Genomic DNA, 12,557 nt, shown 5'->3' with positions numbered 1-12,557 from the left:
TCCGTGAAGACCCGCATCCCGACATTCTTTACTGGACGACCTTCTGCTTGCGATCGGACAACACCCCTGACACATCTGATCCGCCGACCGCAGTCCGCATTGGAGACGAATATATGCCTGCACCAAAATTACAGCACTCGCGTGCTTTGGTTGGGAAAGTCGAGACCTTAGCCACATCCGCATTCCGACCACGATTACGATGTCCGCAATGCCTCCTACCCATCTCCAACCGCACATTCCATAATGACCGACGGAAAGAGTATCATGATAGTACGCGACGGAGTAACGCTGGTGTTGCAGCAGCGGTGTCGGCAGCGAAGCAGATGTTCAATGGCCCGCCACCTTCAGGACCCATGGGCATTGATCCGTTGAGGAGTGTAGCGAAAGAGATGAAGTTCATGACGGGCAACATACAACAATTATTGGGATCCGGACATCCCATGCTGGACACTGTTGCGAAGTACTACACACAATGCGAAGGGAAATATGTCCGGCCAATGCTAGTGTTACTCATATCGCAAGCAACGGCCCTCCTCCCACGAGCACCACGACCTGCCTCTCCCGATGCCACAAATACACCCTTCGCTTCGGCATCCGTCCTCAACGACGCGAATCCTTCATCACCACTGGTGACAGCAGATACCGTCGAGGCTGACGCAGCTGCGATCGAAAGCGGTGTCCTACCAACACAACGACGACTGGCAGAAATAACCGAACTCATCCACACCGCTTCCCTCCTTCACGACGATGTTATCGACACCTCATTAGCACGGCGAGGCAATCCTTCGGCGAATGTCGCATTTGGCAACAAGATGGCGGTTTTGGCTGGGGACTTCCTGCTCGGGAGAGCATCAGTAGCGATGGCACGGCTACGCGACCCGGAAGTGACGGAGCTGCTCGCGACAGTCATTGCAAATCTGGTCGAGGGCGAGTTCATGCAATTGAAAAACACGGCTCTTGACGAGAAGCACCCAACATGGAGTGAGGACACAATAAGCTATTACCTACAAAAGACATACCTCAAGTCCGCCAGCTTGATCAGCAAGTCTTGCCGAGCAGCGGCGTTGTTAGGAGAGCATCCAAAAGAGGTGGTAGAGGCAGCATACCAGTACGGAAAGAACCTTGGACTCGCGTTCCAATTGGTGGATGATATGCTGGACTACACCGTGAGCGGACAGGAGTTGGGAAAGCCGGCTGGTGCTGATCTAGAGCTTGGTCTGGCTACCGCGCCGTTGCTGTTCGCGTGGAAAGATAATCAGGAGCTGGGAACTCTGGTTGGGAGGAAGTTTGCGGAGGAGGGCGACGTCGCAAGGGTGAGTAAAGTTGCGGAGTCGATGCGATGGGAGACTTTTGCTGACTTTTCCAGGCTCGCAAAATAGTGCTTGAAAGCGACGCAATTGAGCAGACACGAGCTCTGGCACAAGACTATGTCGATCGAGCTGCACGCGCGATTGCAGGCTTCCCCGAAAGCGAGGCGAAGGTTGGGCTCATGGACATGTGTACCAAGGTCATGGCGAGGAGGAAGTGAGATGTCTAATAGAGATGTATGAGGCCAACATGCATTTGTCGGCATTGATAGAGCTGCCTCGAAGGCCGGGCAGCGTTCGGAACAGCGTCCTACATCCAAGACGAACGATCGCAGACGATCTTGTATATCTACATGAACATAGACTGTGCTACTAGAGAGCACTTTTGTGTACAGATTAGAACGACGTCGGCGTGAAGCCTTGTGGCTCTTTGAAATCGGACCCCAAGCGAAGTTGTTTGAGCTCCCCTCACACCTCACAAGCTTCGACTTGAACTTCAACTCCCGTCTTTAACCTCACTCTCTCTCCTTCGCCTACCAACATGCTGTGACGCAACATCAGCTTCGAGCAGGACTCAAGCATAATCCCTCGTCATCAACAATGAGATCAACAAAATGTATGTTCTTCACTTCTCGCACTCACTCACAAAAACCCGGCAGCCCCTTCACCTCCCACATCACTGACACCACTACCAACAGGATCGAACCGTCCATCCGCCTCCGCCGCGCAATCCACCTCAACGATGCCTCCCTCGTCTCTCGTCTCCTTCGCTCTCATCCACGTCTCCTTTCCAATCCCGACTTCAGCTCGAAAGCCAACACCTCCCTGCACCTAGCTGCCTCGCATGGCTTCACAACCATAGCCACCCTGCTCATCGACGCTGGACACGACGGCGACGAGATCAGCCGCAATGCAGATCACAACACCCCTCTCATGCTCGCCGCTCAAGCCGGGCACGTCGAAACTGCTACTTTCCTCGCCGTGCGTTTCCCGCGGTCGATACATTACCGAAACAAAGATGGCCTCGACGCCCTCGCATTGGCAACACAAAACACTGCGTCTACCGGTTTGATACCAACGCTCCTCTCCGGCAACGGGATATACTACGCAGACATGGAGAGTAGGGATAACGAAGGCAACACGCCATTACACCACGCTTCGGCCTCCGGCGGGCTGAAAGCTCTGCGATTATTGCTAGATGCGGGCGCAGATCCCACGGCGAGGAACTTTTACGACTGGATGCCCGTGGCGTACAGTCAGACCGTGGCGGCGGAGGTGTATTTCCGGAATCTGGTAGCGGAGTATGAGAGGAGGAAGATGATTGAGGCGGAGCAGAGGGAGAGTGGAAAGGTGGGCATTAGAGCTGGGGCAGTGAGGTTGGTTATGGACGACGAAGGTAGTGGTGGTACCGCGGAGGATGATGTGATGAGCAAACAAGCCTGGAGTCCAAGTGGGGAAAGGAGGAGACCGCCTACGCCACCGGGTGTTAGAGGTGGGGGGGACTGGGGAGCGGCCACGATTGCGATGGTCAGGACGCGGTCGGGAAGTGGAGGTGTACAGTGAGCAAGAGGCTGGAGGTTAGTGAGCCGTACGAGGTCTGTGAAAGCGTTTGTTAAAATGCATTGGCGTTGCGAAGAACAGTGGATAAACATAACCGCTTTCTGCCAATCGCATTGCAAAGAGGATTTCATGTTGAATCCCGAACCGACCGATCTTGGCGAACTGGTATGTCCAGATGCGCGTGGACCGCAGAGCTTTCGTCCTGCACTGGACGCCCGCAAGCTTCGCCGATACAACTGGAGTTGGAAACGGCCAAAACATGAAACGGAATCGGAGTCATCTACGCCAGGCCGCAGCCAACGGGAAGGAGGACACCTCGATCGGGGAGTAGGGCTAAGACAAGGAATGTGGCGGTACTGCGAGAGCTCTGACGAGAGGACGTTTGCAACAGACATTGCATTTGCGTTTACGAAGGATCACTCACGTCGGCAGCAGTCGATATGCTTGTCATAACCGGAACGCTAGTGGTCCGCTTCCTCCACACCATCGCCCATAAATCGAAGCGCTTTCAAGGAGCAGGCTCTCAGGTCCTCTTCACCGTCCGGACGATGGCGAGTGCCCGCCTCTGCACGGCCTACTTTATGACCGCCGACCTCTTCCAGCAGGCGCGCCTCTTCTACTCGGCGTAGTTGAGGTAGTCCGCAGCCTCTTCTTTGGCCATGACATTATCTTTGGCCACGGCGTCCCTCTTCTCGGCGTAGTTGAGGTAGTCGGCGGCTTCATCCTTGGCCACGGCATCCCTCTTTTCGCCGTAGTTGATGTAATCGGCGGCTTCGTCCTTTGCCACGGCGTCCCTCTTCTCGGCATAGTTGAGATAGTCGGCAGCATCGTCTTCTCTCTTCTCGGCGTAGTTGAGGTAGTCCGCGGCGGCGTCGTCCCTCTTCTCGGCGTAGTTCAGGTAGTCGGCGGCTTCATCCTTGGCCACGGCATCCCTCTTTTCGCCGTAGTTGATGTAATCGGCGGCTTCGTCCTTTGCCACGGCGTCTCTCTTCTCGGCATAGTTGAGATAGTCGGCAGCAGCGTCTTCTCTCTTCTCGGCGTAGTTGAGGTAGTCAGCTGCGTCCTCGACGGCAGTGTCCCTCTTCTCGGCGTAGTTGACGTAGTCTGGGCCAGCATGAAGGTAAGTATTCGCTCCTGCTTGCATTGTCACCACTGGTGCCCTGGGTTGGAAGAGGGTTGCCTTACCATTCAATGGTGCTGCCAAGATGGCGTTTGCAGCAAGCAGCTGGACAAGCAGGACTGTCGAGATTGAAGGCATGATCGTTGACAAGGGCCCGGAATAACGAGATGAAAGATTCGGTGCTGATGAGGGACTTCTGAGGGATGTTTGACTTGCGAGAGTTGTTGCACCTGCTCAAAATCGAAGGCTTCGAGCAGTATATATGCTCACAGCCACACAGTCACACAGCTCCGCAGGCCGTGGCCAGACAGCTTGGGTGACATCGAGAGTCACAAGCTCGCCCTAGACCAGACGACAACAGTATTGCTCCACAATCCTATCAGGGCGGACTACCCCATCCCACTTCGGCGCATCTGACTGACGCATACTCATCTAGTTGCACAGACTCCGACCAGATCATGCGAGCTAGACCGGTCGTTGCGAGCCTATGGACTGTGCATGTCTCTGCTCTATTGATCACGCGGTGACAGCGGAGCCCGACGACACCGCCATGGGGCACTTCCTCCGGTCTGCATCAGGACCAAGCGCAAGTACGGCAAAGCGGATCCAGCAATCGAAGCGCTCGCATGGTCGAATGAAGCTCAGAAGCGCATCTGGCACGGGCGCCAGCTGTCGCCGGACTCGCACTTGTGCCGGTTGAAAGCTGTAGCTCGTGGCAATTGAGCTCGCCAGGCGGATACATGGCTCTACGGTCGTACTGCGCAAAGTGAGACAGTGCTCTAGCATACCGAGATCGTTTCCAATGTCGCTGTGCCGCCGAGGGACCCGCCGAACCATCGTGCCAGCGTGATGGAACTTGCCATCAGGATGTCAGAATTAAGGCTCGCTTACCGCATTAGGAAGGAAGTTCGTATCGCTATTCTGCCATGCAATGCGCATGTTTTGATTTGGCCGACCAGATGAATACATCTTTTATCCATCATCGGCTCCCTCAAGCCGCGCAAGCCCGGATTGCAAATCTGCCTCAAATCTGCGCGCCGCTACGACGAGTAACTTTGTATCGCGGCCAGCGTAGCGGTCGAGAGGCCTAGAGGACCAGATGCGTTGCTGCCACCGCGAGAGAGCGCCAGCAGAGCTCCTGCAGACCTGTCACGAGTGCACTCTCTGGGCCGGCACGAAGAGATTATGCGGAGCTACCAAGTACCGGAGACTCTTTAATCTCTGAACCTCAGTCCACCTCGCTTCGAGCCCTCCCCACCGCGGGCTCGCTCGCAATGGGCCGAGCTCGGCAGCTCACATTTCAGAAGGTCCTTCCATCGACGGTCCAAGTCAGCGGTCGGGTGACCGAAGTAGGGATGAGTGATCATGTCGTGGTCCTGCCAGGTCTGTGGCTGATATCGTATGGAGTCTTGAAGAATATTGGGCACAATGCGAGGTCCACCAGCGCAGCTGGCATCGAAAGCGCTGGAAGTTATAGCCACTACCGCGAGAGTGTAAATGATCACAGCAGGCACGATCCCCCAAAGGTAGAATCTTAGAGAACGCTTGTGCGGTCTCTCGGTAAGGCATTCGTCCTCCTCACCGGACAGTAACGAGAACTGGACTTCGGTCTTCTCGTCGCGCATGGTGAAGGTGGAAGCAAAGGTGTGCGATAATGGATTGCAGAAAGGATTTGAGTGAGCAATCCAACATTCCAAATGGAGCCGAAGGCTTCGCTTGTATAAGTATGCCTCGACAGCAAGAAGAGACCATCTGATAGTCTGGCCAGTGGAGCTTTCGGACCGTCCATGCAAGACCGGTGGACACTGCAAGTATCAACAGCCTAACGATCCTGATGGTGTTTTGGTCCGACGACGCTGCATGCCGCACGTCTTCGATGCTGTAGTGTGCATCTCACTCGACGACCGTCGGTGAGACACAAGGTCGAGACCGAGTCATGCCTCGCGGGTATATGTCCTCAAAATGACACAGAGTCGTTGCATGCTAGGCTCCGCTACTTCACTGGCCCCGCGCTAGGACGCTGGCTCGATGTCACATGAAGCATCAGACCCCTGGTCATGTTGCACGCCAAATGCCTTATCTTTGCTGGCCTTCCGCCTTGTTTCTCCTTACCCCAGATTGACAACCGAGCGCTAGTTATTGGTGTACATTGTGGATACCGGGTGCCCCGGCGGATATTGGCCCCCGAAATGCAGTAACAGAATCACGTCGGCTGAAGGAACGAAATGGTCCCGTGTCGGAGACGAGATGAGCTAGATCGCCAGGACCGTTCAAGTGCCGCGACCACGATGGCATGAGCAAGGCGTGATCAAGCAGTGAGTTGGTCCTTCGGTTCCGTCATACTTTTGCAACATAGCTGGTCCGCGGGCAGGGGCTTTGGTTTCCTAACGACTTGAATGCGGTACGCTTGAGCTTCACATTTACCGCCTAAGACGATATGGAACCAGATGAACAGGTCCTCCTCCGTAGCATTCATTGACACAGTATGGGCATCGATTTTTTGACTACGGTCATGCTTCGCCAGTATGAGCCAATCGTGCATGATCAAGATCCCGGCAATTTTCGATCACAAAATTCTTTTACAGCGCCAAAAGTATGCGGCACAAGATGCAGACATGGATAGCGAGTTGCTAGCGCCGTGATATAGGATATGCAGGTCTCGACAACTGCAGGCACCGCTGCGAGAGGGGACCCTTGTCTCGAATGGTGGCAGCGTAGTGAAAGGATCACGGAGCTTCGTCGGAGAGCAGTGTGGACTGCATGCAGGACAGCGCTACTGAACAGCACATTATTGCCGTACATACCTGAGCAGGGGCCGATATGTCCAGGGGTCTGCATCGCTTGGGGGATACCGGCAACTTCTCCAGGGTGCGATCACACGCCAAACATTGCGTCTGGTCCCATGAGATTACCTCTGTTGCGAGCGGTCGGGAGGCTCCTATCTCGGCGACCCATTTTTTCACATCAAGCTTCATTTCCCATCACAGCAACCTGTGCACATTGAACTGCCGGAAACAGCATCCGTCCGTATAGCGTGATCGGTGCAAGCAAAATCGACGGCGATAAGTCTCGCCCAGGAAGCGTCAAGCGTGTTCCAGCTCGCTGGCCACGCCGCATTCGAATTGACGACACACCTCCGATAAGAAGCAACCGACATGGTATGACTTGCAGCACATCGATGAACACGGTTCGAGCGAATTTGACGCCCGTTGTATCGAGACTGGATTGAGCAGACTAAGGCGATAGTTGTCGTCTTTCAGGCAGTATCGCTTGCTTGCTGTCACCCCTCGAACCCAGTCAACAATTCAACAAGCCTGCCTCCACAAAGCCGCAAAGGCACTTGGGTCATCTTTGATTAGCAGCTCGCGGGGGTTTCCCAACTCAATGACCTTTCCTTGGTCGACCACAATGACCATGTCATAACCACCGATGACTTCTAATTTATGTGCAACCTCTATCACCGTTCGACCGATCAATTCATCGCATATCAGAGCTCGCACTTGCTCGTCCGTCTTTTGATCAACGCTGCTAGTTGCTTCGTCCAGAATGATAATCGATCCAGGTGCGAGTAATGCGCGAGCTAGACCGAGTAGTTGCAGATGTCCAGTTGAGAAGCCGTCGTCCATGACCGCATCGAGGCCGCCTTTGGACGAGATTACTGGCCAGAGGAGGGTTTTGCGAAGGACTTCAACGATGCGGTCGTCCGATGGCGCCTGCCTGTCGTATGGGACGAGGTTTTGTCGGATGGTGCCCGAGAAGACAAGAGGATCTTGAGGTACAATTATCAGACGTGAGCGGAGCTCTTGCAGATCTATTGTTGCGAGGTCAATGCCATCGAGTCGAATGTGTCCGGTATTGAGCTGGATCATCTGTGCAATTGCGAGAACGATGGATGACTTGCCACTGCCAGAAAGCTTAGTACAAATTTGCTTGACAATGAACGCTGCTTTCCGGGGCACAAACCTTCCAGATCTGCCACAGATGCCAAGTTTCTGGCCGCTTTGCACTCGGAGACAAATATTGCGAATGGCGTTACCGGCGGCGTGTTCTCTGCGTTGGCGTCAGCATGTAGAACTATTGAAGCCACGGTATACGCTGTTTTCTTGCCTACCCATAAGAAGCCGTAACATTTTCGAACTCGAGCTCACCTCGACTCGGCCAGTCGTCTGGTAAGCCGGACCCACGTGGCTCACCGGATCGATCCTCGTCGGGAGAATCCTTGATGAAAGAGTCGAGTCTTGCGACCGCCCCGAGCGTAGTCTCCAACCGCGTCCACTGATCAATGACCAAGACCAGCGTCTGACTTAGCCCGATCAGATTGACCAAGGCCAAACCTATGGCAACCTTGGATGTTGCATCGGAAGTATTCACTGCCAGAGAGACAAGTACCAAAGCGACACCAGCAGTGAAAAGATCGAGCACCACCTGGAGCCATCGCTGTATGCAGAACATCATGTAGAACGGTTTCTGTGATTCGTCCAATCGATGCTCGCAGTCTTGCACGAAGGCAGTATCCCAGCCAAGGGCACGAATGGTGGCCAGTCCCGCCAGTGTTTCCTTGAACAAAGTGTACAGTGGCGATTTCGTTTCCAGATCCAGAAGGCGCATTTGTCGGGACGTTCGAAGGTAATACTTTTGCACAAAGTACAAGGCAGCAACACTCGGTATGATAGCGATTGCGGCGAAAGATGCGCCTGATGCAACGATGACCACTTCTGCTAACGCACGGAAAGCGACTTGATCCGATTAGGCCATTGACCTTGTATCATGTGCGATTGTGTCAACTTACAAACTATTGCCATCAGCGCAGCCATTGGTAGTGCATTATCAACAAGTGTCATATCTTGGCTGAACCTGTCATATTGTCAGTGAGCTCTCTTCACATCGATTGATCATGCACTTGCCGATTGAGAATGGTGCCGGAATCTGTCGAGGTGTGGAAAGAAAGGGGAGCTCTAGAGCCGTGTGAGCACTTTTCTGGCTCATGCATCATGTATGTCTGCTGACCTGAGCACGGAGGTCACCAGAAGGCCGTGCAGATTCTTCGAAGATCGTGGAACAGTAATCAGCAGAAAGTAACTAGAGACGATCAGCGGACTTTCCCTAGCCGGACATCGATTTGGATGGCTCACATGAGGTCGGCGGTGAAAGTGGCAGACGAAGCAAAGGCCAGTGCTATGTATACGGTTATGTGATAACCATCGTGATTGCGAGTCCCTTCTTTTGTCCATGAAAGGAGCCATATCTCTGAAACGTGAAGTCAGTAAAGTAACGATATTCTCGTGGAAAGGGTAGTATGATTACGAGGCAATTTTGCAAACACGGTATGCAGTGAAGTGATGATGAGCAGGGCACCCGCACCAAATGCGCCAACGGACCGGAGATAGACCTTCCAGTACTCAGCCGCACCTGCTTGTCTCTTGAAGTCTGTGTTGTTGTCCCTGATCATGATAGGTCGTGCTTCGGAAGACTGCGATGCATGCTGACCGTAGCCGCCGCTTGAGGCAGCTTTGCGAGCCGTCTCGTGTGGTATTGTACGCTGTGTTGCAGGGTCAATACGGTCCAAAGTCACTTGACCTTTGCTGACATGTCCTTCATGGAGAACGGTAATGCGGTCTGCGAACTCAAGATGCTCGACTACTCGGAAGCGCATTAGTGCTTGGACTGAATCATGGCAGCGACCTCATTCCTACCGCTCGATGTGGCCATGACAATCGTGATCCCGGTATGCCGCAACAGACCAGATGGACCCAGAAGAGCCTCAAGAATCTCATCGGTGGTCGTCCTGTCGAGACCACTTAAGATGTCGTCCAAGAGAAGTAGAGGACAACGCGAGTACACCGCACGCGCGAGAGCCTAGAAAGTGTAAAGTGTCAATCCATACCATTATTGGCCGCGTGCGGGATGCGTCGAACATACCACTCGCTTCTTCTGCCCACCACTGAGCGCAATGCCCCCCGATCCAGCGATGGTGAATTGATGATTGGATAAAGCCGCGATGTCGGCTTTGAGGGCGCACGCTTGTAGCACAACGTCCAGCCAGGCTTCGTCTGGTGCCGACTTGCCAATGATATTGTCCCGGATGGAAACATTCTGTAGCCAAGGCTCTTGTTCACAGAGCGCTATAGCTCTGCAATCGACCATGACCTGCCCTGAAGTATTCGTCATGTCGCCTGCGATAGCTTTCAGCAAGGACGACTTTCCAGATCCTGTCGGGCCAACGATCATGGAAAGACTCCCTCTTTCGAAAAGGAGGTTGCAATCTTCTAGAACGATGCGACCGTCGCTGCCCGAGAAGCTGGCGTGCTCTAAGGCGATCGCGATATTGCTTCCTGGAGGACTGTATTCCTGATCGGTCATTCCCAGGCAGGGCCGGTCATCGCAAAAGGTCGGTATTTGCATTTCGAAGCCCTGAACACGACTATCTGTCGCGTTATGTGGCTTAAGCAATGGCCGGCGAAGACGATGCTCCGACATCGAATGGTCTTCTTCGAGGCGGAGGAAGCTTTGCAGACGGCGAAAGCAACCCATTACGCTGGCGATCTGGGATGGCAATGTGAGCATATGATTGAGCGGTGTGATCGTGAGATTAATGACGGCAAGGATTGTAAATGCTTCCGCGAAGGTAAGATCTTGCCCTGCTTTGGACCAAAGGATAGTGGCGAGCATAACCAAGACAGGCGTGAGATCTTCGGCAAGCGTAGCTACGATCGGTCAGTGACAGGCTCTTCATCTGTAAGTTCAAAGCGCATTCGAGTCACCTAAAATGTTCACTCCAATCCAGATTCGCCGCCAAGCGAGCGACAACTTGAGCTCACTCCGCTTCAGATTCTGTAAATGGTCGTGGAACAGCTGACAAGAACCCGTGATCTTGATGCTCTTTATGTGACTTAAAATGCCGGATGCTGCAGCGATCCGCTTTTGTATGGCCTCGCTCCATCTGGATCTGGCGGGTCCCATGGCCGGCGATATCTTGAATGAAATAAGTGAAGAGACTAGCGGTCGTCAGCAAGTCGGTCTCAAGTTTCTCACCTTACAGCTTATCGTACCAACGGTCGGGACGAGTATGAGCAGGCTAGTGTGGCCAGCGTATCTGTGCAAAATATACATTGCCAATGGAAGCTCGTACAGGCAGGCCCAGGCATCATGTACGGCGTTCCCTGAGAGCATAATGCCTTCGATGTCTGTGCTCATCAGAGTCACTGGTGCAGCACTTTCGATTTTGCTCGATTGAAGCCTGAGCATCTTGCCGAAAATGAGTGGAGCGAGCCCGCCGCGACACATGGTCAATAATTGATAGGTCATGTGGCGGTAGCAGCCGTTGGATATTGCCAGACCCAGATAGACAAGGATTGTCGCAGCAATTAGACCATTCGCGGCGCTCCTGGACCTTTGATCTGAAGGCTGGCCAACGAAGTCTACGAGGGAGTGAATGAGGAATGGTTGTGCGAAGTTAAATGCACTTGAGCATATGCGAGCCGGTACTCCGGCTACGAATTGCCCCTTGTACGCCAGAAATGTGCACTTAAGCAGAGCGTATTCGTCCTTTCGATCATCTGCGATCTCAGGTCAAACAAGGGAAACGAATGCGTCTAGGCGGCAAAGTTGTACTTACAAAGATTCCAGTAGTGCTCCAATTTATTCTTCAGTCTCTGAGAAGAGAACTTGGGCCCAATGCTGCTGATTGTATCAACTGAAAGAATCGACCTTGCACCTTTCAGCAGCAGCGGATTGAGCCACCAGAATGCACTTCTGCTGAGGATCCCCGAATTCGACTCCACGCCCGGATGGTCGCCTGCAGCTGCGTGTCGTTTCGGGAGCTCTTCTACGATGAGGAGAAGCGCCTTGATCGCAAGCAAGACTGTGTAAGCAGCTGCAATTATCTGAAATCCTGGTCTGAGCCAATAAATCCTGGCTACAGGAATGCCCAGCACGAGCGACAGGAGCAGGAACCCATTCAACAGCAATGAAGGCGTCTTCGACTTGAAATGTTCGAATCCGGAAACCACCGCTATCGCCACGGCTTCAAGCACGCCGATTGTGGCCAGAGGGAGAGAAGTATGTGCTTTCCATGTGGAGGGAGCGACCACAGGACCAGAAATGCGACCTGGACGCAGAAGTGTACCGTGACAAGTACCTACTGGTTTATCAGCTTAGATGGGAGGAAAATTTCCGGACAGGAATGCATGGACACCTACCAACTTTGATGTCGACGCTGCCGTGTACAGTCTCGATCGTGGATGCGTCTGTCGACGCCAGAGGCGAAGCACTCGCACTACTGCCGCGAGCTGAAAGATGCATGATGGCAGCAGAGACAGGATGCTCTGTTCGAAGACGATTGTGAAGTCGTAGGATCCAGGAAGCTGAGGGCCGAAGAGGTTGTCTGCGCTGCTATTCATGTTGATACTCTGCTGGTGACGAGGTCAGTAGAAGACTGCGAGAGCTTCGTTGTCCGCGCATAATCTAAAGTAGGTAGACGAAGTAGGGAAAGGATCCGGCAGAGCCTCACTGTGAGCAAAGTATCTCGTCAATCAACCGACTTATCGAGGGCCCTGGTCATCCCTTCGTAG

At 53.6% G+C, this 12,557-nt stretch overlaps 5 protein-coding genes across 5 annotated transcripts; 2 read left to right on the top strand and 3 right to left on the bottom strand.

The window, feature by feature from the left end:
- Positions 1 to 76: 76 nt before the first annotated feature.
- On the top strand, positions 77 to 1,528 carry COQ1 (COQ1 probable hexaprenyl diphosphate synthase; the record flags this gene model as incomplete). Its single annotated transcript, XM_003851697.1, has 2 exons — positions 77 to 1,313; positions 1,367 to 1,528. The coding sequence occupies 2 exons, from the start codon at positions 114 to 116 to the stop codon at positions 1,526 to 1,528; spliced, it is 1,362 nt and encodes a 453-aa protein (XP_003851745.1).
- A 315-nt stretch (positions 1,529 to 1,843) lies between these two features.
- MYCGRDRAFT_73424 (uncharacterized protein) lies at positions 1,844 to 2,870 on the top strand (the record flags this gene model as incomplete). Its single annotated transcript, XM_003851698.1, has 2 exons — positions 1,844 to 1,923; positions 2,006 to 2,870. Coding segments are annotated over 2 exons (867 nt in total).
- Positions 2,871 to 3,483: 613 nt separating this feature from the next.
- Positions 3,484 to 4,125, bottom strand: MYCGRDRAFT_94065 (uncharacterized protein; the record flags this gene model as incomplete). The annotated part of the gene is made up of 1 exon (XM_003851548.1): positions 3,484 to 4,125. One exon carries the CDS (start codon positions 4,123 to 4,125, stop codon positions 3,484 to 3,486), a length of 642 nt encoding a protein of 213 aa, XP_003851596.1.
- A 1,076-nt stretch (positions 4,126 to 5,201) lies between these two features.
- Positions 5,202 to 5,612, bottom strand: MYCGRDRAFT_94064 (uncharacterized protein; the record flags this gene model as incomplete). The annotated part of the gene is made up of 1 exon (XM_003851547.1): positions 5,202 to 5,612. The coding sequence occupies one exon, from the start codon at positions 5,610 to 5,612 to the stop codon at positions 5,202 to 5,204; it is 411 nt and encodes a 136-aa protein (XP_003851595.1).
- Positions 5,613 to 7,292: 1,680 nt separating this feature from the next.
- MYCGRDRAFT_44007 (putative ABC transporter) lies at positions 7,293 to 12,386 on the bottom strand (the record flags this gene model as incomplete). Its single annotated transcript, XM_003851546.1, has 15 exons — positions 7,293 to 7,890; positions 7,951 to 8,037; positions 8,099 to 8,723; positions 8,777 to 8,841; positions 8,871 to 8,942; positions 8,995 to 9,066; positions 9,120 to 9,234; positions 9,292 to 9,624; positions 9,681 to 9,843; positions 9,907 to 10,319; positions 10,452 to 10,601; positions 10,749 to 10,982; positions 11,037 to 11,543; positions 11,603 to 12,139; positions 12,242 to 12,386. The coding sequence occupies 15 exons, from the start codon at positions 12,384 to 12,386 to the stop codon at positions 7,293 to 7,295; spliced, it is 4,116 nt and encodes a 1,371-aa protein (XP_003851594.1).
- Positions 12,387 to 12,557: the final 171 nt, after the last annotated feature.

The sequence above is a fragment of the Zymoseptoria tritici genome, chromosome 6, assembly GCF_000219625.1.
Source record: "Zymoseptoria tritici IPO323 chromosome 6, whole genome shotgun sequence".
Lineage (NCBI taxonomy): Eukaryota > Fungi > Ascomycota > Dothideomycetes > Mycosphaerellales > Mycosphaerellaceae > Zymoseptoria > Zymoseptoria tritici.
The sequence above is the reverse complement of the archived record's forward strand: the minus strand, read 5'-3'. Positions and strand labels throughout refer to the sequence as shown.